This window comes from Tasmannia lanceolata, unplaced genomic scaffold (genome assembly GCF_043159265.1).
Source record: "Tasmannia lanceolata isolate RefF3 unplaced genomic scaffold, GAP_Taslan_0.1 ptg000037l, whole genome shotgun sequence".
NCBI lineage: Eukaryota > Viridiplantae > Streptophyta > Magnoliopsida > Canellales > Winteraceae > Tasmannia > Tasmannia lanceolata.
The window spans coordinates 27,821,254-27,845,545 of record NW_027518714.1 but is presented as its reverse complement, the minus strand read 5'-3'; the positions used below and the strand labels follow the sequence as shown (position 1 = coordinate 27,845,545).

Here is a 24,292-nt window from a genome sequence, read left to right as displayed (position 1 = left end):
TTTCCAATGGGTAAGCATGGTGAGTTGCAAGACTGAGCCGATGGACCGTTTCGTGTAGTCAAATGTTTTGGTGAGAATGCTTACATGATTGATCTACCTGGAAACACTGGAGTTTCTGCAACTTTCAACGTGGCTGATTTGGCGGCATATCATGAAGATGATGATGTTGAATGTTCGGACTCGTGGACGAGTCCTTTTCAACCAAGGGAGATTGATGCAGACGCATCTTGTGTTGAGAGTTTTATTCCGAAACTCTAGCCGAAGAAGAGAAGTATAAAAAAACCAAGCTATCTAAAGGATTTTATTTAATAATATCTTTATCTTTATCTTTAGCTTAGTTTTAGTTAGTATTTAAAATATTCTAGGGTATTATGTGTTATACTTTTGCTAGGATTTTATCTAAAGCAGTAGTTGGTTTATGTAGGAGTCCTTTATTAAGTGGAAGTTTTGGTCTTTTGTATATAAGTGATCGATTGAGAATAAGGAACGGGACTTTTGCCGTTGAATGAATTTCATATATCTCCTCTTTACTGTTACGGTTTCTTAAGAAAATCGTGTGTCATAGTTATTGAGATTCAATATAGTTTTGGCTTTGCAATTTCTTATTTCTCTCGTTGCATTATACCCCAATCCCTAAAGTCTAACCGATAACCTCTTTCAGCTTACTTTCCAGAACCAATGAGCATACTCTTTATCCCTCGATCTATGCTCAGAGTGGACAAGTGAGAATCCGTGTGAGATTTTTGTATAATAAATTTAGGGCCATGATAAATTCGCATCTCCTATAGGATAATTCGCATCCCTTTAACGTTGAGTATGCGCAGACTTTAACGTTTTTTTTTAACGTTAGAGGGATGAGAATTATCCTACAGGGGGTGCAAATTTATCATGTCTCTAAATTTAGGTTTCAAAAGAAGCATGTATATTTTATTCTTTCCAAAAAACCTAAACCTAGTACTTAGTTAGTACTAGGTTAACTAGTAAACCATAAAAGATGAGAAGAACCATTCCTAAAATTAACTCATAGTTTTACCCTCTCTAATATTTCATTGACTATGGTTTTTATCCTATAGTCCATTAAGTTCATGTCTTTGGAAGCAATGGAAGTGAAAAACAATTTTCAAGTTCAAAATGAGGAAAAAAATAATTGTAACCCCATAATTTCTTGAGAATTTTGCACCATTGCCTTCTTACTATAGATTGACTGTCCATTTTACAAACATCAAATGTAAGGAGATCATACAAAACAAAACTAGTAAAAACTCTAAACAATTCAACCTTTCATCTTCCAAAGTGTCATAAGAAAAACAGGATGCTTTCCTGTGGCTCCCATCTTCTCAGCGAATTGAGAGAGTTGGGATATCTTCTTGAGAGCTTCATTTCTCTTCTTTACCTTCTTTTCTTCGGCCTTCCTTCTTACCTCATTTATCCTCTGCTCCATCTTCTCCAAAGCCTTCTCCTGATTCTCTTCCCTCTGCCACAACATATGTTTCTCTTCCATTTTGATCTGCCACAATATATGTGTTAAGGTATAAAAGATTAAATAACTCTATCTCCAACAGCTTAAGCTTTTGGAGTAATTGGTTGTTTCATAACATGTATTATCCCTCATTTCCACCGTTTCATTGTCCACAAAATTACGAACTTGCTACTGATTTTCAAATTTTAATTATAACCACCCTGTTTAAATTGCAAGAAAAACATTTCTCATGGAATTTTTTTTTTGTTAGGAAATTTTTTTCTTTCCTCAATTTTGGTAAATTATATGATTATGATTAATTTAGAGGGATATCATTATAAATTGAAGGCCCTCTAAAAAAAATTGAATTGGGTTGGGTCAAGTTATGTTTTTTCATGTGTTAAAGAAGGAAATTTCTAAAATACTTTTCATTTCCAAACTTTTCCAGGAAATTCCTGCAATCCAAACAGGGCCTTAGTGACTTTACAATTCTAATTGACATTCAAGGGCTGATTAATTCTCTCTCGTTTAAAAACAGTTCTATAATTATTAATCTAAAATGAGTACCTCAAATTCCTTCATGTCGGTCCTCGCCTTGTAAATCTGCCTTAACTCCCAATCACTGATTTCTGACTCCTTGCTGCTTAGCCTGCAGAAAGAGGAGGTGAAGATTTTAGAAACAAAAAAAGCAAAAAACTAGAGGGGAAATATCATTTCCCTATGTATGTATGTATGTATGTATAGGTATGTCGACATTCATGCCTGCAAAGTTATGTATGTGTACACATGCAATCAATTCTCCATAACCCATAATAAGCTCAGGCATGCGAACCAAATTTCTATGCTCACATGGCCATTGAGTCATATTAGCTAATGAAAAGAAACTGTGGCTATTATTTGTAGTATGTTGCGAAGGGAAATTATTTCCATTCCCTTTCATTTGTCTTTTTTTTTCTGAAAATGAAGAAAAAGACTAACAACATGAGATGGTGGAAATGCATCCACTTTTAGTACCATTCACTTTAACCCAAAAGCCATTTGATTTGAATAAATCAAGATTTACCGACACATACAGACCTCGTATGCACGTAGTTATGGATTGATGCCTATTTATATGTTCGTGGTGTGAGACAATCAATTACTCCAAAAGCTTAAGCTGATAGAGTAATATCTGTTAGTGATTTTGGATTTTCAAAATCATATGTTTTGCATATTTTAGTGTTTTGGAAAATGTTTTATCAAAAGCGTTTGGGAAAAAGAAAATATTTTCTTAGAAAGATTTGCTTTTACAAAAGGATGTAGAAGTGTAGTTGAAAAGATAGTCCCGTACCGGATGAGAGAAAAGAAAGAAAAGAGCTTATAAAGCACTACACTTTTCTATTACTTGTTTGCTTGCACATTGGGTTGAACCCATGGTTGGACCCGCGTGACGGTGCAACGCACCGTTCGCACACGCGCACGCGCGGCGTGGGCAATAGGCTATAGGGCGCATAGTGGCGCTTTTTTAGGCGCACGTACGCAACGTCGCGAGGAGCGATTGGAGCCTTTAATTTTTTCTGGATTTGATCTGCACCGTTGGATCAAGATGAAGGTGGACCGGTCGGATGGATGGGTCAAATGGATCGTAGGCCCATCAAGCTGAATGGGTTGGGCGGTTGGGCTGGGCTTCGGTTCGGGCCTAATGGTCGGCCCAACGAGCCCATAACTCCAACGGTCAAAGAGTGTGATCAAATGGGTTGTGTCTCTTCCCCCAACAGTCATGTGCCAAGGGGCTGCGATCCACACCATAGATGGTTGATCTAACAATGACTGGGTTGGAGAGAGGTTTTACTAAAACCAACAGTCACATCTAGGATCGATCAGGACCGTTCAATATCAATGGGTGCGATCTAACGGTCAGATTTCAAACATTCTGGAAAGGTGCCCTGTAGAGGTGTTTTTCACACTGAAAAGACACCAGGTGGTCTACAAATTGTGCAGAATTCAGTCATTTCAATATAGAAATCGAATTGGCAATTCTGACAGACTTTACACTCTCTTATACACTCCTACAAAAATCCCCAAGTATTTCTACATACTGTTTTTCTTTTGTTTACAGTTCTAGATACTGTTTTCTGCAGAAACAGAATCTAGAGATTTCTCTAAGGCTTGAAATTTCGGAAGGGCATTTCGGGTTTGATTCCGCTAGTGCTACACGTCATCAAACATTAGTAGGGCTTCCCTACTGGGCTTCATTGTATCTTGGAGGCAATTCGCGGATCCCCTTTGCACACTACTAGTGGGGGCGAATCTTGTCTTAAGGAAAGTGATATCACGCCTTGAAGCAACAAGTTTCTGTTTTCTATCATCAGGAGTATCCTCAAATATTCAACAATATCAAGGAGTTGTTAAGCTCCTGTTCGTTTTAGATTATGAAAACCGATGGTTAGCCTCCGGACTGATTATAGGACTCTGATTACATTAATTTTAAGTCCAATAATCGGTTTGGAGGCTCACCATTGGTTATCATAATCTCAAATGAACATGGCCTAAGTATGACAACTGATTGTGAGTGCCAAATGGATTGTTGAATTCAAAATTAAGTTTAAATTTGACACCAATAGTCGGTTTAGCACTCACAACCGGTTGTAATAATCTTAAGCAAACAGGGCCTTGAGCTCTTAGAAATGGTGTTATTCAATCAATTATATTTCAATCATGTGAGAGAGGGGGGGGAGGAGGAGGAGGGGGAGGGAATGTACTTGTTGGTGAGCTTTAGGGCTTTAGATGCCTTCCATGCAGTAATCTTGGCTAGCTTAAGAGCTTTAGCTGCCTTCCATTCAGTATTCTTAGCCTCAATTTCGTTCTTCTTAACTTCAGACATGAAGTCTACGAAGGGCGTTGGAGTCCCCGATCTCTGATGTTCGTTGATTGAGCTTTCCAAGTCTGAATCCTCGTGTCTACTCAAGTTACGGCCCATATAACCTTCTGATACTGAAAATAAAATACAATTTACCAACAGAGAGAATTAGGAAATAGCAATAAAATTTGGTTACTGTAGCTTTTTATTCTGAGAATGAGCTAATGTGCGGTGTTAATTTACACTGGATTTTAATGCATAGAAGGTGGGGTGGCCACAAAGTCGGGGTGCAACTCGGGTCAACCCTAACCAAACCTGACTTTAAATCTCTCAACCCTAACCCAACCCATCTAACCTGGTTTTCCAAATTGGACCCAATTGGGTTCGGGTTAGCCCAAGAACAGAAAAAAAAAAAAAACCATAACCCGGTATTAAATTGGTTGGCTTTTCCCAAACCTGGGTAGAAATCTGGTTGAACCTGTCGGGATATGTTATAGTCTTTCAAAGAAACTCATAGGAAAATAGTTAAAACCACATGTACCTTGGAGTGAAGTGGACCCATGAGATTGAGGGTCATCAGACCGTCCGTTATGATTCTTATTGCATCCCCTTTCATCTTGTTCTCTATTAACGGCCACCAATATAAGTTGATTGTCCTTTGATTCACTGCTAACCAATGGCAAAGAGTGTTTTTCATCTTCAAGTCCAAACTGCCCTCCAATTGTTCTAGCTGATTTGCCTTTTGACTTGGTCTTATGTGTTTCTTCTTCTTGTTTAGCTGATGCTGATTTCTTACCATCATTAGTGACAATGCAAGAGCTCTGAAGATTCAAAAGAAAGAGATGAATCAAAGATTGTTTGGATATCTAAAAATCCACATAGAATCAATCCATTATAGAAGAGGACATATATCTTTCGTCTAAAAATTCAACACGTAAGACAAATAGGGTACTGATATTAGCACTACCATGTTTTGATAATTCCACTAACTCATCTTGTCTTTTATTACTTAACTAGCTGTCAAAAGTCATTGGAATTCTCAAAAAATCTAGAAAGCCAATGAGAAAAGAAAAGACAAGGTGAGTTAGTGCAATTATCAAAACATTGTAGTCCCAATATCTTTAGCCTTCAAAAGTTCAAATAACCAGAATCCAAAAACAGAGAGAGAGAGAGAGAGAGACCCAGAAATCCTGAAACTAAAAAGTGATCAAAGAACAAAAGAATAATTGTGAATCTAAATAAAAATCAACCCGCTAAAACATGAAATTGCATTTTGTTCATCAGAAAAAGAAACCCACAAAGACCCAAAAGCTACTTTAATTTTTTTTAAACACAAAGAAATCCTGAAACAAAGAGATCAAGGTACGAAATAACAGCTGAGAAACACACACACCAACCCATTTTTTTGGTTCTGTTCAACTCAAACCTGGTTAATTGGGCAGAGTTCATTAGAGGGTGAAGAGCATGAGATTGAGCTGAAAATGGGTGAAAGAGTGGGGGGAAATTTTTCCGGGCTCCTCCCACCACAACTCGCCGAGGAATTGGAGTTTGTTGGGAATATCTCCGAGTCGAACCGGCCTAATTGACACTCTGACTCGGTCATGGATGACCATCCCAAAGCCTTCGCGTAATTACGGATGTTGGTGTTACGGGGCGAGTCAAGAATCGGACTTCTTCCCAACATTTTGATTTGTTGAAAAACAAAGCCTTTGATATCTCAACGCGAGAGAGAGAGAGAGAGAGAGAGAGAGACGATTTCGGGTGTTTGTCTCACTTCACTATTTATAAACGAAACCACTTTCTATATACGGTTTTGCCTGTTTTCCAAGATACCCAAAACTAACTAAAAAAGCAAATGAAATGTAGTTTCTAAAATGCCACACTTTCTAAAACCCTGAAAAAACCCACTAATTAAGAAACTAAACTTATTACTACTAAATTACAAAAATTAAAGTTACTAAATAATTCCACATTAATCATTTGCGGGCTGAGGTTTACAGTACGGCTTGTTCCAGGGGGTGATCCAAACCGTCCATTAGTATCCACACCGTCAATAAGTTGTTAAAAAAAAAAATTAATTCCATAGGATGATCCTAACCCTACAATCTATAGAAGTTTTCATAATGTGCAGGATGGGAGGGTTAGGATCATCATATGGAATTGATTTCTGGGGCACAACCTATTAACTCTGTGGATTAATAAATGGACGGTTTGGATCGTCCCATGGTATAGTACCACCTTAAAAATACTGGACTATGCGGCCACACATGACACATCCAATAAAATCTCAATAAAATGCTTTTTCTTTTGAGTAGAGTTGTTTTGTTTTCCGACTTTTAGCCATATTTTTTAGCACTCCATCATCATCTCCACTTGGATTGGAGACACCGATTAATCATGAAAAAAAAAAAATCACGGTAGCCAAACATGCCGTTTGAAAACTATGAAAAATTATTCCATGGAATATTTGTTAGCCCAACTGTGAGAGAGGGGAGGAGAGACTTAAGAGGGCACTAGTGGACGGAGCATGTAGAGTGCATGAGAAATCCCTAAAAAATACTGAAAAAAATACATGACTTCACAAGGGCTTTTCATGCTCCATGCAACAAAGCCTGAGGTTGTGACACAGAACAAGAAAGGAATTGATGAATTAAGCTATACCATTAAAGACTCGTCACATGGAATTTGCGACTTCATTTCTCAGTTTTGAGGCCTCATCTATGAGGGTTGTGACCGCAAACACCACTGAATGATTAAGAGGTGATGAAGATGATGGTACCAAAGATCCCCAAGGGGGCTTTTTCGTCCATTTTCAAGGGAAGCAACCCATGAGCACTAGCATTGGGAGTAATGTAGAATGGCCAGGTTTACATCAATGCGAACAGCTCCGTTATACCTCCTGAATGACCCTTTTTCAAAGAGGAAATAATGTTTAGTGATAGCAGCACTAGTCAGCATTGTTTCCAATGGGGCACCCTTGCCGCTGGGTTTTTGCAAGGGGGGCCTTCACTTTAGCATTCCTTCTATGACGAATAGATTATGCACCATAAGAATCATCCTAGTTGAAACAAGAAATGTACACACCCTATTTCCTTCTAGTGCTCATTACATTATAATCATCATCAAATACAGAATAAGGGTCGCGTTAGACTTTTCCAGAGATGACATCAAACAATACTGTATAAACTAATATTGTTAACATCAGCAGTATTTTACTAGAATAGAACTCCGCAATCAAAATCCCTTGGTAACAGGGAGAGGAACGGAAGCAGAAAGTAGATATGCTATTTTGAGACCTGAAGAATCAAAGGGAAATGACAATATTTCAAAGCAGAGCAGCACCCTACATACAACTTTTGAATAAAAACATTACCCTCAAAACCCTTTGCTTTAAATAATAATATAGCACTTTAGAATTCATCACCCTCTAAAAGGCCTTCCCTATCCCTCCTACTTCCCCATGCTCTCTCCTTCCAGAGCCTGTCCAACTGCTCAAAGCTCAACCCCTTAGTTTCTGGCACAAAGATGAACACAAAAATGAAGGCCAACACAGCCACACCAGCAAGAATTAGGAATGTCATAGCACTCCCAATGGCAGCTGCAAGCGACAAGAAAGTCTGGGCCACAATCAGGTTTGAGATCCAATTCACAGTAGCCGACATACCACCACAAACCCCACGGTAGGCCTGTGGATAGATCTCAGAGTTCACAGCCCATGGCACGGGGCCCATACCTGGTGAGAAGAAAGCAATGTACAAAGCCAAGCCCAAGATTGCAAACCAAGCAGGACCACTCTTGCAAGTGCGGTGAAGAACAGAACCCTCACAGAGGTCTGCCATTGCCCCAGATGATTGTAAGAAGAATGCTGCCGAAAGGAGGCAGAGGGATATGATGACACCCAATAAGCTGGTGAGGGCTAAACGCCGCCTTCCAACACGGTCAATCAGATAGATTCCGACGACGGTTCCAGCCGCGTTCATTCCAGCAATAATCATGGAAAGAAGCAATGCGAGCCTGTTGGAATGAAAGCCAGCCATCTGTACAATTGTGGGACTATAGTACATGACTGTGTTGATTCCTGTGAACTGCTGAAATGCCTGAAACACACAAATAGTAATAACCAAATTTTGTTATAATCAGAAGAACTAATAAGTAAATTAATACACACATCTCTGTAAGTCCATAAAATTTTCCAATAGATTCTAATACTGAAGTTTTTCTTTATTTTCTTGCATTTTTAGCCAATTGACCCTAATCTCCAGGCACTTCAGGATCAACAAAAATCTCAGTTACTTTAAGCATGACAAATCCGCTCCTTGTTTTTAATTAACTGATCCAAGATTATGAATATTTTCGAAAATGAGGCAGCTACTGCGAGCCAAAAAATGGTCAAATTTACTACAATTCATTAAAATCTCACCCATGAGATCCAATTTTACTTATAAAAACGGACAAAGTAAAACACATTAGAAATAAAAAGAAAACAAAGCACTCTAAAGACGATCTTCTGCTGGACCATCCAAACAAATCTCCAAGGCCATTATATAGACTAGTAATTTTTTTTATTAAAGGCAACGAGTTTTATTGACTAGTAAATCAACCAGCTCTTTTCAGGAAAATGAGAAGGAATGGATACAGAAGAGGTTTCTTCAAGTATACCATTCCTACTATGAGTAGACTTCGCTTTAAACTAGTGTCTGAAACTTAGACTAAGCCAAAAACTCACAGAACGAAAACCAGGTCAGCTTGGGTGAACCAATGAATGACGAATGATATCTTCACTGACTTAAGTGAGTTAAATGTCTTTTGATTAACTTGAAAGGGCCACAAGAATGTGAACTCGGGCAAGTCAATGATTGAACTGGTGAGTTTTTAAACATCATGTCACCAGTCCATCATGAAAATGAAAAGCATGTCCCCAAAATTAACTTGGGTTAATTAACAATTACTCTAGATTTGAAACTTCATCGAAAAAATGACCGAACTAAGGATTCTCTTAGAGTATGGATGGGCTTTCAAAATATATATTAATGTAATATAAACAATAATGATGCTCAACAATGGAAAAAGAGGACTGAACAATTTTTTTCTTAGAATGATGGCCAGTCTTGCCATTTCCCCAAACAACTACTTTGAAAGATGGTCCAGTAAAGTTCTCGAAGAAAGAGGATTTGACTCTGCCTTTGAAAAAAAAAATCCAAAGCTCCAACAAAGTTCAAAAAAATCCTGAGAGCTATGAAATTAATTGCGAAAATTTGTCACCAGTTCTATATGAAACCATAAATCTATACTTCGGTCTCAAAAACAAATTCTGGTGAATTCACTGATATATATATATATATATATAGAGAGAGAGAGAGAGAGCGAGAGAGAGAGAGAGAGAGAGAGCATTCTATCAAAGACGGACATTCTTGCAACAATGATTTAGATGCATGACCAAGTTGGGAACAGGGTTTGGATGTGCTAACAGACTACAGTTTGAGGCAGTATTATCATTTTGGAAACTTCAAGCATATTTTGATTGTCAAGAAACGATAGGAGTGCGACACTTTACCCCATTCCAGTTAACTAATTACCTGCAGCCCTGCTCCAGCTAGAAATGCTAGCCTGATTTCCTTGGATTTGAAAACATCCCGGTATCTGACAGCGCTCTTCGAATGAAGCTCCTCCTCTAAAGCAACAGAGAGTTGGTCTATCTCCTCCTCTAAGCGGTCGGGCTCGTAGATTTTAGCGAGCACTGCAACAGCTTCAGATTTCTCCTTCTACACATTAATAAACCATTTAGATTTGAAGTAGAGATAGTCCAACATTCGGTTTATAGCAAAGAGTGGACTCTGGAGAAAATTCTCTTTATAAGAGTATTGGGTTCTCTACCTTCAGGTAAAGCCAGCGTGGTGACTCTGGCAAGAAAAGCATAAGGAAGAACTGTACAACTGCTGGCAATCCAGAAACTCCTAGCATCCAGCGCCATGTCCCAGGGACCTGTTTGATGATGGATAAAAATTTTGACACATATATGAGCAATCCAATTGCACAGCATCGGAATGTACAAAGTTAATTCCTCCCAGTGAGTAGAAAAAACACATCTGATTCTCATTGCAAGATAGTATCTCAACCTATGATACTTAGGTACAGTAACATGAGAGGAATGTTACATAGAATTGGAGGCCCAGTGTAGACATGCACCCATTTTAAAGAATCGGGATAACATAGTTCTTCACCATAATAATTCCTTAAAGTTATCATGAGTTCAAAATGGGTCGGTTCAACAGAATACCATCATACATTAGATCCTCTATATACCTTCGTAAAACCGGAGTCTAGAAATTTTGAAATTCTATTTTTTTCATTTGCAATCAACGCAGTCATATTCTAACTGAAGCCGCATGCGGATTTCAAAGGGATTACAATAAAGTCATAGAATAGGACATGCATAATTTTTTTAGGGAAATGATATCAGAACAACCATGTTTTAATAACTGGACAGACCCAGCTTGTCTTTCCTTTTTAAGTGCCTTTTGAGAGCTTTTTGGGTTGACAGCTCTTTAAATAGTAAAAGACAAGATGAATTAGTGAAAATATCAAAACATGGTTGTGCTGATATTATTTCCCTTTTTTTAGACTACTATTTCGACATAAAATGGGATCACATATTAGCATAGCAAGTATCATTCGCTACAGTCGCTTGTTGAGAAATACACGTATCTCCAAGCAGCTGCTTGGCAACTCAGGCAACAGCATAAAGAACAACTATATAATGGCTGGCAAACAAGAAATCCCGAGCATCCACAACCATGTCCCAGGGACCTGGTCAGTCATAAAAAAATGCTGATAATATGAACAATCAAATTTCAAAACACACAATCCAAAAAGAAAAGATGCCTTCAAGGTTATAGTAATCATAAAGAGGCCTCTGATTCTATTTCCTAGTTAATATATTATCTGTCACCAAATATAACATTTGCTACATCTGAGGTACTTCATTGGCCTGTAATGTTAGTATTTCAGTTAAAATTGAAGTTCCGGTAACAAGCACAGCCCCCAAATTGGAGTGCCTCAATAAAACCAACCACAGAGAGAGCTGTTCTATCTAATATTTCCTAGAAGCCACCCTTAGTTCAAAATGGGTTCAAGAAAATAAAATAATCCATGAGATTTACTATATATCATGGTAAAGGTCAAAAACTTCAAATTTTAATTTTTTCATTGAAATCGAAGTCCATTTGTAACTAAATATTGGACAAGAAGTTCAATTAGAGGCAGGGAGGAGGAAGCAAGGGGTGATATTTCTTTTACACATAATTTGACTATAAAACCAGACAGCATATTAGTGGCAACGATCTTTCAGTAGAGCTGCTTGGTGAGAATACAAGCCTTCGATGCTCACGACAGAAGAAACATGCCAGTGGAGAATGAGAGAATGACATCCTTCACAGAAAATATAAGAAAATGGTGCTCTAGTTAACTCAATCCACAAAAAAAATAACATTTTGGCGACAAAAAAGTTCCAAAAACTTGTGTTCATTCAGTGTAGCACGAGAGTATAGAAACATCAACTTGTGCTCATTCAGTATAGTCTGCGACAACGGTAACTAAGAATTAACTAAATAGAATGCCAATCTCTTAACAAGGACCCATAAAAGTGTGTTTGGTGAAGAAAGAGAATGATATTCTAATGGAATGGTTGACAAAAAAGGAGTTGTTTCCAAAACAGGAAAGTGGAGAACTGCGAGGGAAAGAGACAAATTGGAGGAGAACAAAAGGTTTAAGGCATTGGGAGATGGAGATAGAGATGGAGTTTATGATGAATTAACTCTCATGGTAGTTGAAACCAAGGTTTCAAATTTCAGTTTTGGTATGGACTTCACTCCCCAAGGTAGTGGAAGTCTATGGAACTCCATTGACATCCTATAAAATCATGAAAGATTATGGAAGTCCATGAAAACGATGAAAAGTTAAGATGAAACTTCAGGAAATGCTAAAATAAGACAAATGCACACTTAAAAACCATTGCATAAGCAAGACAACCATCCATAATAGTTTAACAAGATCAAACACCTAGTAATATTCATGTATGTCTCGAACAGTAAGGCGTGCTAAACATAGATAGTGAAAATATTTTGAAAGCTGATCAACTTGTCATTTCTTTTACTTTTTCAACTTATTAATAGAATGGCATTAATATTTCTTGAGTATATGAGATTTTTTGGTTATGTGGATGCATCGAAAGGTATCAAATTTTGGACTTCGGCCTGGACTTCGACTTCGGTCCCGCTGAAGTCAGCACATGTCAGTCGAAATCGACACAACTCAGTGGAAGTTTAAAACCATTGTTGAAAGTAATATGAGATTCAATCGTAGTGATATGCTAAAGGCAGCCAAAAATGTCATACGGTCTGGGAATGATGCTTACAAACTCATTACATGAATGTTAAATAGCCCTTTCAAATTAAGCAAAGATAACAATTCCTTGCAACATTTCACCAAAGATATTACGTTACAGATTCAATCCCATTGAGTAGAAAATATATTTCAAGAGATTCAGGATATTACATATACGGATTTCCTCCAACGCTGCACACTAAGAAAAACATATTGCCTATGGTTCGTTAGAATTAAATTATAGTCAAAGAAGAAAAGTAAAATGGCACGAAGGTGGATAAATCTGACCTCAGTAAAAGCAAGATTTACAAGGTAGGAGAGAAACTGTCCACCAGTAATCATAAGCACATTTGTGCTTACTAATGCTCCCCTTATTTCAGATGGGGAGGCTTCGGCAATATAAACGGGTGCAGTAACAGATGCAATGCCAACACCCAAGCCGATAAGGAGTCTTCCTAATATAAGAACATAAGGATCTGGGGCAGCAGACGTGATTACCGCCCCAATAGCAAAAACTACATCGGCCACAAGGGTAGTTTTCTTACGTCCATAAGCGTCATTAGCCCAGCCCCCTATGGCAGCTCCAATAATTGCTCCTACCAATGCCATGCTAACAATTGTTTCCTGATAACATAAACTCTCCTCAGTACCTAACAAAAAGTTTGTATTCAAACATCACACTTACAGAAACCCAGGAAAAAATAGGCAAGCTGACCTGTAAAAATTTGCTCTCATCGACAGCCTTAAAATCATCTCGGATATACAAAAGGGCCCCGGATATAACACCTAAAATCAACATTTTCACCACAATAGTGTTAAAGTATAAATGATTAAATAACACCAGCTCTAACAGATTAAGATTTTGGAGTAATCGGCTATTTCCCTACTGCAGTCCTGGTTTCAAAACCCAACTCCTTGATATTAAAAATCCACGTGTACGGCTAACCCAAAAAAGGGGGCCACATGTGCCACATGTATTGCCAACCCAAAAAAGAGGGGTCACACGAAAGGGGGTGTTAAAAGTATAAATGATTAAATAACAACAGCTCTAACAGCTTAAGCTTTTGGACTAATTTGTTGTTTCACAAATAGTAACATATGGTTTCTAAAATTGCACACGAGAAATATAAGAATAATAAAAACAAAAATCCAGAACTAAATATAATTTCACATATGACAACTGAAGTAGAACTCAAATGACGCAAACCGACTTTATAAGAGAACTTATTGTATAAAATTCTTTTCCATGCAAAAGTGAGAAACTTGCAAGAGACTTGAGAAAGGTGTGTAAGGCTACCTCTTGAAGAGAGAGAAAGATTAGAGAGAGAATAGAAAGAAGAGAGAGAAAGAAAGAAGGAGAAAGAAGAGGGTTTCTTCTCTTGGGGTTTTCTCTTGGGTTTCTTCTTGGGATCTTCTTGTGGGTTTTCTCTTAGGTTTTCTCGGATTAATCTCTTGTGTACGGTCTTGGGTTGAGAAGCAAGGAAAGGGTTGCGGGCTTGTGATTAATCTATTGTAATCTTTGTATTTTGTTTTTCTCTTAGTGGAAGATCATATTTCTTGCCCGTGGAGTAGGCTTGGCCGAACCACGTAAAATCTTGGTGTTCATCTTGTGGCTTGTTTATTACTTTTATCTTTTCCGTTTAATTTGTGCACGATCAGATTGATTTGCTCGACGGATTTTCTCTACAAGTGGTATTAGAGCCGTGGTTGGAGCGATTGTCGAGGCCAGGTAGAGTGATCGTGGGTGTTGTGGTTGGATCGCTGTTAAAGGGATCTTTGGGAGTAGAAAGATTGTCCAAGAAAGATTCTCGTTCGAGGTGGAGCGCTACACCGTGAAGTGCGGAGTAAAATGAGATGGCGGTAAAATCAAGTTCTACTCAGTTCAACATCGACAGATTTGACACAAAGGGGAGTTTCACCCTATGGCAGATGAGGGTGAAGGACATCCTAGTTCAACAGGGCTTGGCTAAAGCGTTGAAGGGAAAGGATGGGAAGCCGGAGAAGATGACGGATGCCGAGTGGGAAGACATTGAGTCGAAGGCGGTCAGCACGATTCGACTATGTCTGGCAGATAACGTTATGTTTAACGTTATGGAAGAGGAAGATGCGCCTAAGTTATGGGAGAAGTTGGAAAAGCTACATATGTCAAAAAGCTTGGCCAACCGGTTGTATCTGAAGCGGCAATTGTACGGGCTGAAGATGCAGGAAGGCGGGGATCTTCTAGAACACATTACAGTGTTCAACAGGCTTGTGGATCAACTCCACAGGCTGACAAAAAGTTGAAGGAAGAAGACAAGGCCCTTTTGCTCCTTACTTCACTTCCTGATTCGTATGACAACCTGGTGACGACTTTGTTGTATGGTAAGGATACAATAAAGTTAGAGGAAGTCACGATGTCACTCTTATCGAATGAGATGCGGAAGACACCAATTCTTGGTGAAAATGAAGAGCATGGGTTGGTTGTTCATGGTGCGAATCAAAGAGGAAGGTCGTCTGACAGGGGATCAGGAAAAGGCAGGTTAAGATCCACGGTCAGCGGAAAGGGTGTGCAATGTTACCGTTGCAAGGGATATGGCCACATCAAGCAAGATTGTCCAAAGCGAGCTGACCGGACAGACAATGGTACTACGAATGTTGTGGTGGCGGTAACAGATGAGCATGGTGAAGAGTTTGGAGATGTTCTCACAGTCTTCACAGGTGATCACACTTCTCCTCATGATGAGTGAATTCTAGATTCAGGGTGCTCTATTCATGTATGCTCCAAGTGGGAATATTTTGACATGTTCCAGGAGACAAGGACAGGTGTAGTGTCCTTGGGTGACGGGTCTACTTGTGACGTCACGGGAGTTGGGACGGTGAAGATCAAAATGTTTGATGGAGTTGTTCGTACTTTGGGTGGTGTGGCGTATGTTGCAAAGATGCGAAGGAATCTAGTATCTCTTGGCCGGTTGGACTCAAGAGGTTGTAGGATTTCAGCTGCAGGTGGAGCCATGAAAATCACACGAGGCTGTATGGTTCTGATGAATGGAGAGAAGTGTGGTGGATTATATCGTCTGGTCGGGGACACGGTGACTAGTGTTCCTAAGATCTCGAAGGCTAGCTTGAAACGGAGTGGTAGGCGTGCACGTGTACGGTCTCTTTGCAATTGGTGCAGAGACGGGTTTCCATGTTGCATACGATAGTGAGAGGATGACAATACCTGTGTTGAGGAGGATGGATTGAGATCCCTCTCCAAGATTGACTAGGTGAGTCAACGGGTTGACAGCTACACATGTGCATTGTCAGTGTTGATCGAATCGGGATGAGTTAGAACCGGGATGATTTGAGGGTGTGTAGCTGGTACTTCGGAAGGCCAATGGTGGCTTGCGACGACAGTGGACCGGTGGCAACATCAACAAGAAATCTTCAGCTGGCTGGGAAATAAGCCAAGGTGGAGATTGTTGGGAAAGTTGCCTTATTTCCTACCCATGTGGGTTGTCTTGGGTGGGAAGGCAAGAGTCAAAGATAGAAGCCCTCTTGTTTGGGTTTCTTGGAAACAACTAAAGATGGAAGTGTATAAAATTCTTTTCCATTCAAAAGTGAGAAAGTTGCAAGAGACTTGAGAGAGAGGTGTGTTAGGCTACCTCTTGGAGAGAGAGAAGAGAGAGAAGAGAGAGAAAGAAAGAAGGTAGAAAGAAGAGGGTTTCTTCTCTTGGGGTTTTCTTCTTGGGATCCTTTTGTGGGTTTTCTCGAGTTAATCTCTTGTGAACGGTCTTGGGTTGAGAAGCAAGGAAAGGGTTGCGGGTTTGTGGATTTGTGATTAATCCATTATAATCCTTGTATTTTTTTTTTCTCTTAGTGGAAGATCATATTTCTTGCCCGTGGAGTAGGCTTGGCCGAACCACGTAAAATCTTGGTGTTCATCTTGTGGCTTGTTTATTACTTTTTTCTTTTCCGTTTAATTTGTGCACGATCGTATTGATTTGCCAGGCGGATTTTCTCTACACTACCAATGAGGACTTAGGACATGACACAAGTTGAATAATTTTACATCTTTTGACACTAAGAACCTAAGTAGGACAGGTGTCTACTACTAATAAAACTTAGGTTGAGTGTTAGAAGATTGTGTAATATGGTTTAAGGTTCCTAAAGGGAACACCTAATAATCGCAGCAATGATAATCATACACAAATTGCATGTTACAACCACAGAATTTGGGCAAACAAGCAATTAATCATTACAAAAGAACAAGAGAAAATTAACACCTATAATTTGCGCTTTTATGAGCACCAAAGAAAACTCAAATAGAAATGTATTGGAAAATTCATTGATGTTCTATAAGTATAGTCCCCTTTAAATAGTTAAGCCAAATTAAGCTTGATGTCCTCGACCTTAAATAAGGAGCAAACAATACATGCAATACCCAAGTATGAAGGATTTGACCTCTCAAGAGCAAATTTCAAGGGAACAAATTAAAATTTGGAGATTTTAGGGATTTAAGCGTTAATGCCATCAATTAAAAATAGTAATAGGCTTTTAAAAAGGCTAAAGAATATTCTGAAAATTAATTTTGAAATTTGATTTCACTTTAGGGTGGATTTGACAAATTGGGCGGACGGTCATTTTGGTCGTTTTGAGAAAATAATAATGAAAGGGGGACTAAGAAGTTCAGAAAAACCAAAATTCATGACCATGGGAATAGATTTTGATCAGGCTATGAGTTTGAAATCAAAAGTTCAAGAAAGAGAAGAGAGAAGCGATTAAAAAGTATATTGCTTCACTCAAAATCCTTGATCTCACACCAAAGAATTCTTGATTTCACACTAAGGAATTTGCAAAGAGTCACACCCTACAAGAAAATGAGAGGCTCACCCAAAATTTAGTATTCATTCAATCATCCATCATAAATGTACAAGACTATTGGGAATTTAACCAGGTGGAACACATCCCTAAAAGCTAGCCGTTAGAGGGAGGGTGCCCATTCCCTTATAACCCATCCCCATCCACTTCATTAATCCGATGTGGGACTATTTGCTTTTTGCGTGGAACCCCAGCAATCTCCCCCTCCAAGCAGAAGCAATGTGGACAATCTCGCCCCTCCATGCGATGACAACGTGGGAACCATGAGATACTACACCGGGGTTTCTGAGATCTTCCTCGAGGGGCATTTTATGCCCTCGGAGGCAAACCGGGGTTACCACGCCCTGAGCTCTGATACCATTTCTAGGGACCTTAACCGGGTAGAACTTGATGCAGGGAGCGTGGAGCGGCAACACCAAGATAAAGATCAACAAAAGAAGCAACTAAAATAATCTCGTGGGGGTTTAAAAACCCATGCCACGGTTTGGAGAAAAACTCCAATATAACACGTGAAAGGAGCGAAGCTCCTCACCCACATGAAAGAGCCAATGCTCTCCTCACAAGTGATGACCAAAAATTTTATTCAATCTCTTTGTTTCTTTCCTCGTCATTACATTATATAGATAGCCAAAACCGAAAAATAGAAACCCTCAAAGCTTGCCAGACAATTATTCTCAATCTTCTATCTAAAGCAATGTAAATAAGAATTAGAAGTATGACTAAAAGATTCCTAAAATAGTAATCCCGTAATAGACACTTACCATATCCTAAAAATGGCCATAACTTAGCCAAATCAAGTCCAAATCACGTAATCTTGGGCTCTTTACATAGGTAATCGAAAAACCTTCCTAAAAATACCAAAACCAGGCCAAAAGAACAAAGATTTGATGCCCCAAAAAATATTACAAATAAAATGACGAAAATATAAAAGAAAAAATAAAAGACTTGTTGAACGCCATGCGTTATGCATCATAACTTACCCCTAAAAGATAGCCGTTAGAGGGAGGGTGCTCATTCGTTATAACCCATCCCCATCCACTTAACTTATCCGATGTGGGGCTATTTGCTTTTGCGTGGAACCCCAACAATGTGCAGATGTCTTGTAATCTGGTATTATACAGGACCCTGATGGACTACTGCGCGTTATGCACACGCGGGTCGAGCTACGGTAGAAAATTTTCATTATCTGTTTTTTCACTAAAGGGTATTTCGGTAAGGCTCCATTTCTTTCAACGTAAAAATGGATGTAAAATTTGTTTTATGTTATAAAAATGAACATAAAACAAATTTTACGTCCATTTTTATGTTGAAAGAAACGGAGCCTAAATTTCTCCATGTAGTGTCGTTGATATATAAGCCACATGTTAGGGACTTAGGGTTACGGGATTAAGTTTTTTTTTTTTTTTTTTTTTTTTTTGGCCAAGAAGAAGTGTTTGTAACCCTAGACCGAAATAGTGAAAATCTTCCCCCCGTGGACGTAGGCTTGTGTTCTTTGCATCATTTCTTGACGCCTTTTTACTGCACATCGTGTGTGATCCGTGTTGAGAAGATATTTCTCGGATTTTTGCAAAGACTTTCTCTTTAAGAGATGAGAAGTTCTAGCCGTTATAAAACAACTTGGGGCTCTCTTTTTAAAAGAGAGAATGACACATGGCAATGTGTGGTTTTAGTAGGACATAACTACTTGGGATTCTCCTTAAAAGAGGGAATGACACATAACTACTTGACCAACTATCTGGGACTCTCTTTAAAAGAGAGATGACACATAGCAATAGGTTCTTTGGGAAGGATATAACAACTTGGGTCTCTCCCTTTAAGACACCCTATAATTGTCTCAATCCAATATTACAAATTTACAACATAAATAAACACATAAGACAAATAAAAAAAATTAGAACCCATGGTCTCCTAGTAGTAGCCTAGCACAAAATAGTTAATAATCTAACAATCTCTCGAATTATGGACAATATTTGCACTGGAGATTCATCTCAATCAAAGCTAGGAAATCCTTCATAGAACCAAATGGAGGTGATGGCCGGCCGCTGGCCTATACTCGAAATCCTAGCTGGATGTCCCCCTCAACTCTCCTTGACTTGGAGAGACTCGCCCCCGGTGATGTAAAACTATGGTATCATTCGTACAAATTGGGGTTGAGTCGTTGAAGCTCCTTTGATGTGATCCAAGTGTACTCTTTTGTCGTCCATACCACTTCAAGAATTGGACTTATCTCCATGCTTCAGCTTTGGGAGCTCTGAGTACACGTCACATATCCCAATCAAATTGTCCACTCCTGAGAACAACGTTTCTATGCGTTTCCATATGTCCTTAGATGATCGAAGATACATCATAGGGCCAGCAAACTCGGGTTCCATACAGTTTCATAGAAAGGTCTTGATGACAGCATACTCATGCCTCCACTTCCCATACGACTTATTTTCGTTGTTGGGGGTCCCTTTCAACATTTTCTCGGGCAAGGAGAAAGGTTTCAACAACCATTCGTCATGGAGGATAATTCGACCCATCCTACTTGATGGATATCATCTGTATGTTTTGTATCTCCATGGTGGAACTGTAGAAGAACCAATGGAGGCAGCCATAAATGCATTATCCTCAGATAATCACAAGTCACCAATCACACCACAAGCAACCAACACAAGAAAGAAATCACCAGTCACTTCATAGAACTAAGCCAACAAAGAAAAAGATGATGGCAGGGGATGTCGAGGCTCCGAATAATATAGACTCCCACAAAACACCATTCGAAAGTGATCAACATACCAAACCAGTCTTATATTCAGACTTTTAGGGCAAAATGAATTCAGACAAATCGGACACTTACGACATCAAAACGGACGCGGTGGAGATTTACGGCATCAAAATGACGAAGATGATAGCCACCAGCGAAGCTGTGCCCCTGATTGGTTATTCAAAGTGGGTGCACCCAGAGGTGAGCCTTCCAAAGTATGCACTCGTGTCTTAGTAATAAGTATAGCTGGCCAATCTGTCCTTAGGCACACTATTTAATGCCCTCCGACAACCTTAGAAATCTAGGGTTACTGTTCACATGAACAGTGCAGCGGTACTGTTAAACAAGTAAAAAGATCATTTTAGATAAAAGAGTTTAATCCAAGTAAAGAACAGCGATAATACCTGTGTGCAAGGTGCGAGAGGCATGTAGGCAAATGAATCAATGTTAAAGAAATAAAAACAGCATTTGTATAAAAGAGTAAAAACTTCATTTTGTATAAAAGCATTCCATGAATCAATGTTAAACAAGTGAAAACAGCATTTTGGATAAGAGCATTCAATCCAAGTAATGATACAGGATAATACCTGTGTCGTACCCAAACAATAAGCCACCTATACCAGCAGTTACAGTCAACATGAGTACATAACTGTTGCCGAAGTAAGAAAGTTTTCTCCTTGAGACAGGATCCAACAACAATCCCGAGCTCCCTGGCAAGGACACGAGAGTCATCTTGCACAATATCAACCAAAGCAGGCCTCCAGAATTACTAGGCAATTCAATTGGTCCAAAGCTGGAAACTTAAAAAACAGTTCTGGATTCCTAACAGCCTCAAAGGTTTGAATGTGATACAAAAATGTGCTCGAAACACTAACAAGCACAAACCCTGTTATCAATCGACTGCACGAAATATTAACAAATAGAAAAACACCATTCCCAATAAGAATTCACCAAGACCTATTTCCCTCATCAAGAATTCAACCTCAAAAGCAAAAACCCTGAAAGAACTAGGTAAAATGGAAAAGCCCAATAATTCTCTGTTTCAAGTCAAAGAGTGATACCACATCAAGAAATCCAATTATCTCAATGAAATGATCTGTAGAAACAGTAAACCTAAAACAAAATGCAAAGCCCTGAAAAGTCCTGATGAAATGACGGATTACAGAAGAAAATCAGACTGAGAAGACATCCAGTTCTCTCAAAGAAAGGAATTGCCCGGCTCAATAATGCTACACGAAAAATCGAGAGAGTTAGAAAACTATTCTGTGACCAAACCCTAACAATGTCATAGAAAATCTGGCAATTTGTCAATTGTCTATCCAAAGAAATAAACTAAAAACCCTAGATTACAGAAAAGAGAGAACGCCCCAACGCCCTCAAATCTTTCAGAAATCGATGAGTTTGTCGTTCTTATCGAATTCCAAGAACGCTTGACAATGCGGAACTGTTGCGACTTTCTGTTTTTTTATTAGGTTTTTCTCGCAACAGACTCGGATTTGAGAAGAGAATTCGAGCACGGAAAAAAGAGGGATGGGTTGAATTTGAGCACGGAAAACAAATGAGGATGATTTTGATTGATGAGAAAAGTTTTTTGGTGATTTTTTATGAGCAGCGTGAAGCACGTGAGAGAAGACGAATGGATAAACGAATGAAGATTGCTGACTCAGATTACATGTCCGCTTCACGCAAAGGTGTCCAGACTTTGTAGGCTCAGATACAGGTCCAATCCAAATGATAACAAGGGCTACATGGGGATTATTGTTACATGTGAAAAACAAGGATGATTTCATGAGTTACAATCTCACGAGGGAAATGTTTTCAGCACTACTGTATTTTGATGAGGGCACTCCTCACTTTATTAAAAGTACGGTATGGCCCTCACCATAGGATGATCCAAACCATCCATTAGATGGGCAGCCCCAAAAATCATTTCCATAGGTTGATCCTAACCCTCCAATCTAATCGTAACCCTCTATAGATCAGAGGGTTAGGATCAACCTATGGAAATGATTTTTGGGGCACAACCTATTTAGGCTGTGGCCCATCTAATGGACGGTTTGGATCCTATGGTGCGAGCCATACCATACTTTCAATAGAGTGAGGAGTGCCCTCATCAAAATACAGTAGTGCTGATAACATTTCCCTATCAGGAGTGTAGAAACAAAGGTGGGGCCTTTTTATCTCACCACGTTAGCTATAGAACCGAACCCTACTGCGGATTATAAGTGTGAGATAAGCTACTGTTTTAAAGTACCGTCAAAACGGTACCACCCTTGATATTTGATCCTGAAGGAAGGTTATCCCCTTCCTGCAAGATCGTTATACACATCGGAACAAAAATCGCATAGAATTTTAAAATTTTCTTTTGATCTTGCTTTTACCTAAGATCCTAGAGTCTAGATTAGTTAATTAAGTTAATCAAACATAAATAAGTACCTCTTTGAAGAAGAGATCAAGGAATCACGCTGCTTGATCTACTCCTCAAACGGTTGCGATCGTTATAAACGCCGCGGACCCCACAAGTTGAACCGATGGATTCTTTTTCTTTGCTTAGACTAATGTGGATGTGAATAACTCTTCTTCACGTATTTATGGTTTGATCTAATCAGTACTTTTGTTGTAGAGAATAGAGAAATTGATTTGAAGCATTTCTCTTTGAAACTATTTCAATTGGAAGAGAGAGAGAGGGAGAGAGAGATTGAAAACTATTTTCCAAAAGGGGGGAAGCAAGGGAAAATGAATTTTTGAGTATTCCACACTTGACATTTCATTCTCCCCTATCTCTTTTATATAAAGTAGAGTCTTAGTTTGATAAATCCTTGTTTCTCTCTCCCAATTCCAATCCAATTGAGAAACTGACTTGAATTGAGACTCCTCGAGTGAATGGGACTCCCCCAAACCTCCAAGGCAATGTGGGGATACTAAAGATATATGGGAGAACGTATATGGAGGCCTCTATCCAGCCCTTGTGGCTTTATCTCATAAGAATTGGTGTTGGAAACAAATTGCTTGCTTTGTAGATCCTACAATTTAGCAATTCTTATCCAACAAAGAGTTTGAGTGCAACTCAAAGTCCTTGAGCAATTGTGACTATTTTTTCCAACTCTCCAACTGATTTAGGAGTGTTGTGGGCCCCACAAACCTTATCCAAATGTATAGCCCTATCCCAATTCCCAATTCCGTTCCAATTCCACAACATTTGCAAAACCGGTTTGGGAATAACTATCTTCGTTTAGATTACACATTATTATGAGAATTATTAATCAAATTAATAATACATAATAATGTATAATAATCAAATAATTAATTAATAATTTAATCGATTAATAACTCACATCTAATGGGAGTTATTTCGGCTTCAATTTGTTTTCGAAAAAATTCTCTTACTGTCTTTTGTTACTTTCCTAACAAAGACATACACACACACACACACACATATATATATATATATGTATATATAATTAATATCCACATTAATCTAATGGATCATATCCGTCCGTGTAATTACATAAAATGCGGAACCCTGATCCATTTAGATGTTACCGGGTCATTCGAGTTGTGAGTGGGATCGTCATAGAGATCCGACGGTCAATCCTGCAGAACCCTATGGTGGGCCCCACTGCGATCTCGCTCTGTAGTTAAACTACACTCGCATTAGGTCAGTAGCCTTCATCGAGATGTAATCCTGAAGATGATCGTCAGATCATCTTACCCCTAATCAAATCATGAATGTGCAAGTCCTTTCTTCGTAACCACATCTACTGAGTTGAGTCATACAGGAGGTGTACACCATTTACCCCCTTGGCCCACTCTTGGTATACCATTTTGGTCAAGTGGTGTTCGGCCTCCAAATGCATTTGTAAAATCCTTTGAAAACAATTCAATGTTTCATAAAACTTTCCGATAAACGTTTTATCAAATTCACCTGGCCAGGCTATTTAATAGCCTACCGCTCTGACAAAATTGTAGATGTCAATCCTTAAATTTTAGTACGAAGAATCTCTTGTTGAGTATCATTATTAGTCTC

The 24,292-nt window shown here is 38.9% G+C and overlaps 2 protein-coding genes across 3 annotated transcripts; both read right to left on the bottom strand.

The window, feature by feature from the left end:
- Positions 1 to 1,170: 1,170 nt before the first annotated feature.
- LOC143861929 (uncharacterized) lies at positions 1,171 to 6,066 on the bottom strand. Its single transcript, XM_077372899.1, has 5 exons — positions 5,725 to 6,066; positions 4,840 to 5,119; positions 4,201 to 4,432; positions 2,027 to 2,108; positions 1,171 to 1,507 (listed from the first exon to the last, which is right to left on the bottom strand). Exons 1-5 carry the CDS (start codon positions 5,980 to 5,982, stop codon positions 1,274 to 1,276), a joined length of 1,086 nt encoding a protein of 361 aa, XP_077229014.1. The 5' UTR covers positions 5,983 to 6,066; the 3' UTR covers positions 1,171 to 1,273.
- A 1,294-nt stretch (positions 6,067 to 7,360) lies between these two features.
- On the bottom strand, positions 7,361 to 21,972 carry INT1 (inositol transporter 1). Of its 2 annotated transcripts, XM_077370452.1 has the most exons (7): positions 20,853 to 20,994; positions 20,359 to 20,601; positions 13,396 to 13,466; positions 12,969 to 13,304; positions 10,173 to 10,280; positions 9,875 to 10,060; positions 7,361 to 8,395 (listed from the first exon to the last, which is right to left on the bottom strand). In XM_077370452.1, the coding sequence occupies exons 4-7, from the start codon at positions 13,287 to 13,289 to the stop codon at positions 7,709 to 7,711; spliced, it is 1,302 nt and encodes a 433-aa protein (XP_077226567.1). In that variant the 5' UTR covers positions 13,290 to 13,304; positions 13,396 to 13,466; positions 20,359 to 20,601; positions 20,853 to 20,994; the 3' UTR covers positions 7,361 to 7,708. The 2 variants fall into 2 exon arrangements, with proteins under 2 accessions (XP_077226567.1, XP_077226566.1); XM_077370451.1 differs by lacking the exon at positions 20,359 to 20,601 and having other exon boundaries at positions 20,853 to 21,972.
- Between the last annotated feature and the right edge of the window lie 2,320 nt (positions 21,973 to 24,292).

Bases quoted from the DNA above. Each gene is read 5' to 3' on its own strand.
- LOC143861929 (XM_077372899.1), bottom strand. From the start codon at position 5,982: ATGTTGGGAAGAAGTCCGATTCTTGACTCGCCCCGTAACACCAACATC. The intron at 2,109-4,200 runs GTACATTCCCTC...CTCTTTCTGCAG, and splicing joins GCCCTAAAGCTCACCAACAA to GCTAAGCAGCAAGGAGTCAG. The intron at 1,508-2,026 runs GTACTCATTTTA...ATATTGTGGCAG, and splicing joins CCGACATGAAGGAATTTGAG to ATCAAAATGGAAGAGAAACA.
- INT1 (XM_077370451.1), bottom strand. From the start codon at position 20,997: ATGACTCTCGTGTCCTTGCCAGGGAGCTCGGGATTGTTGTTGGATCCT. The intron at 13,467-20,852 runs GTATTATCCTGT...TGTTGATTTTAG, and splicing joins ATTGTTTGGGTACGACACAG to GTGTTATATCCGGGGCCCTT. The intron at 13,305-13,395 runs GTCAGCTTGCCT...TTATGTTATCAG, and splicing joins ATGAGAGCAAATTTTTACAG to GAAACAATTGTTAGCATGGC.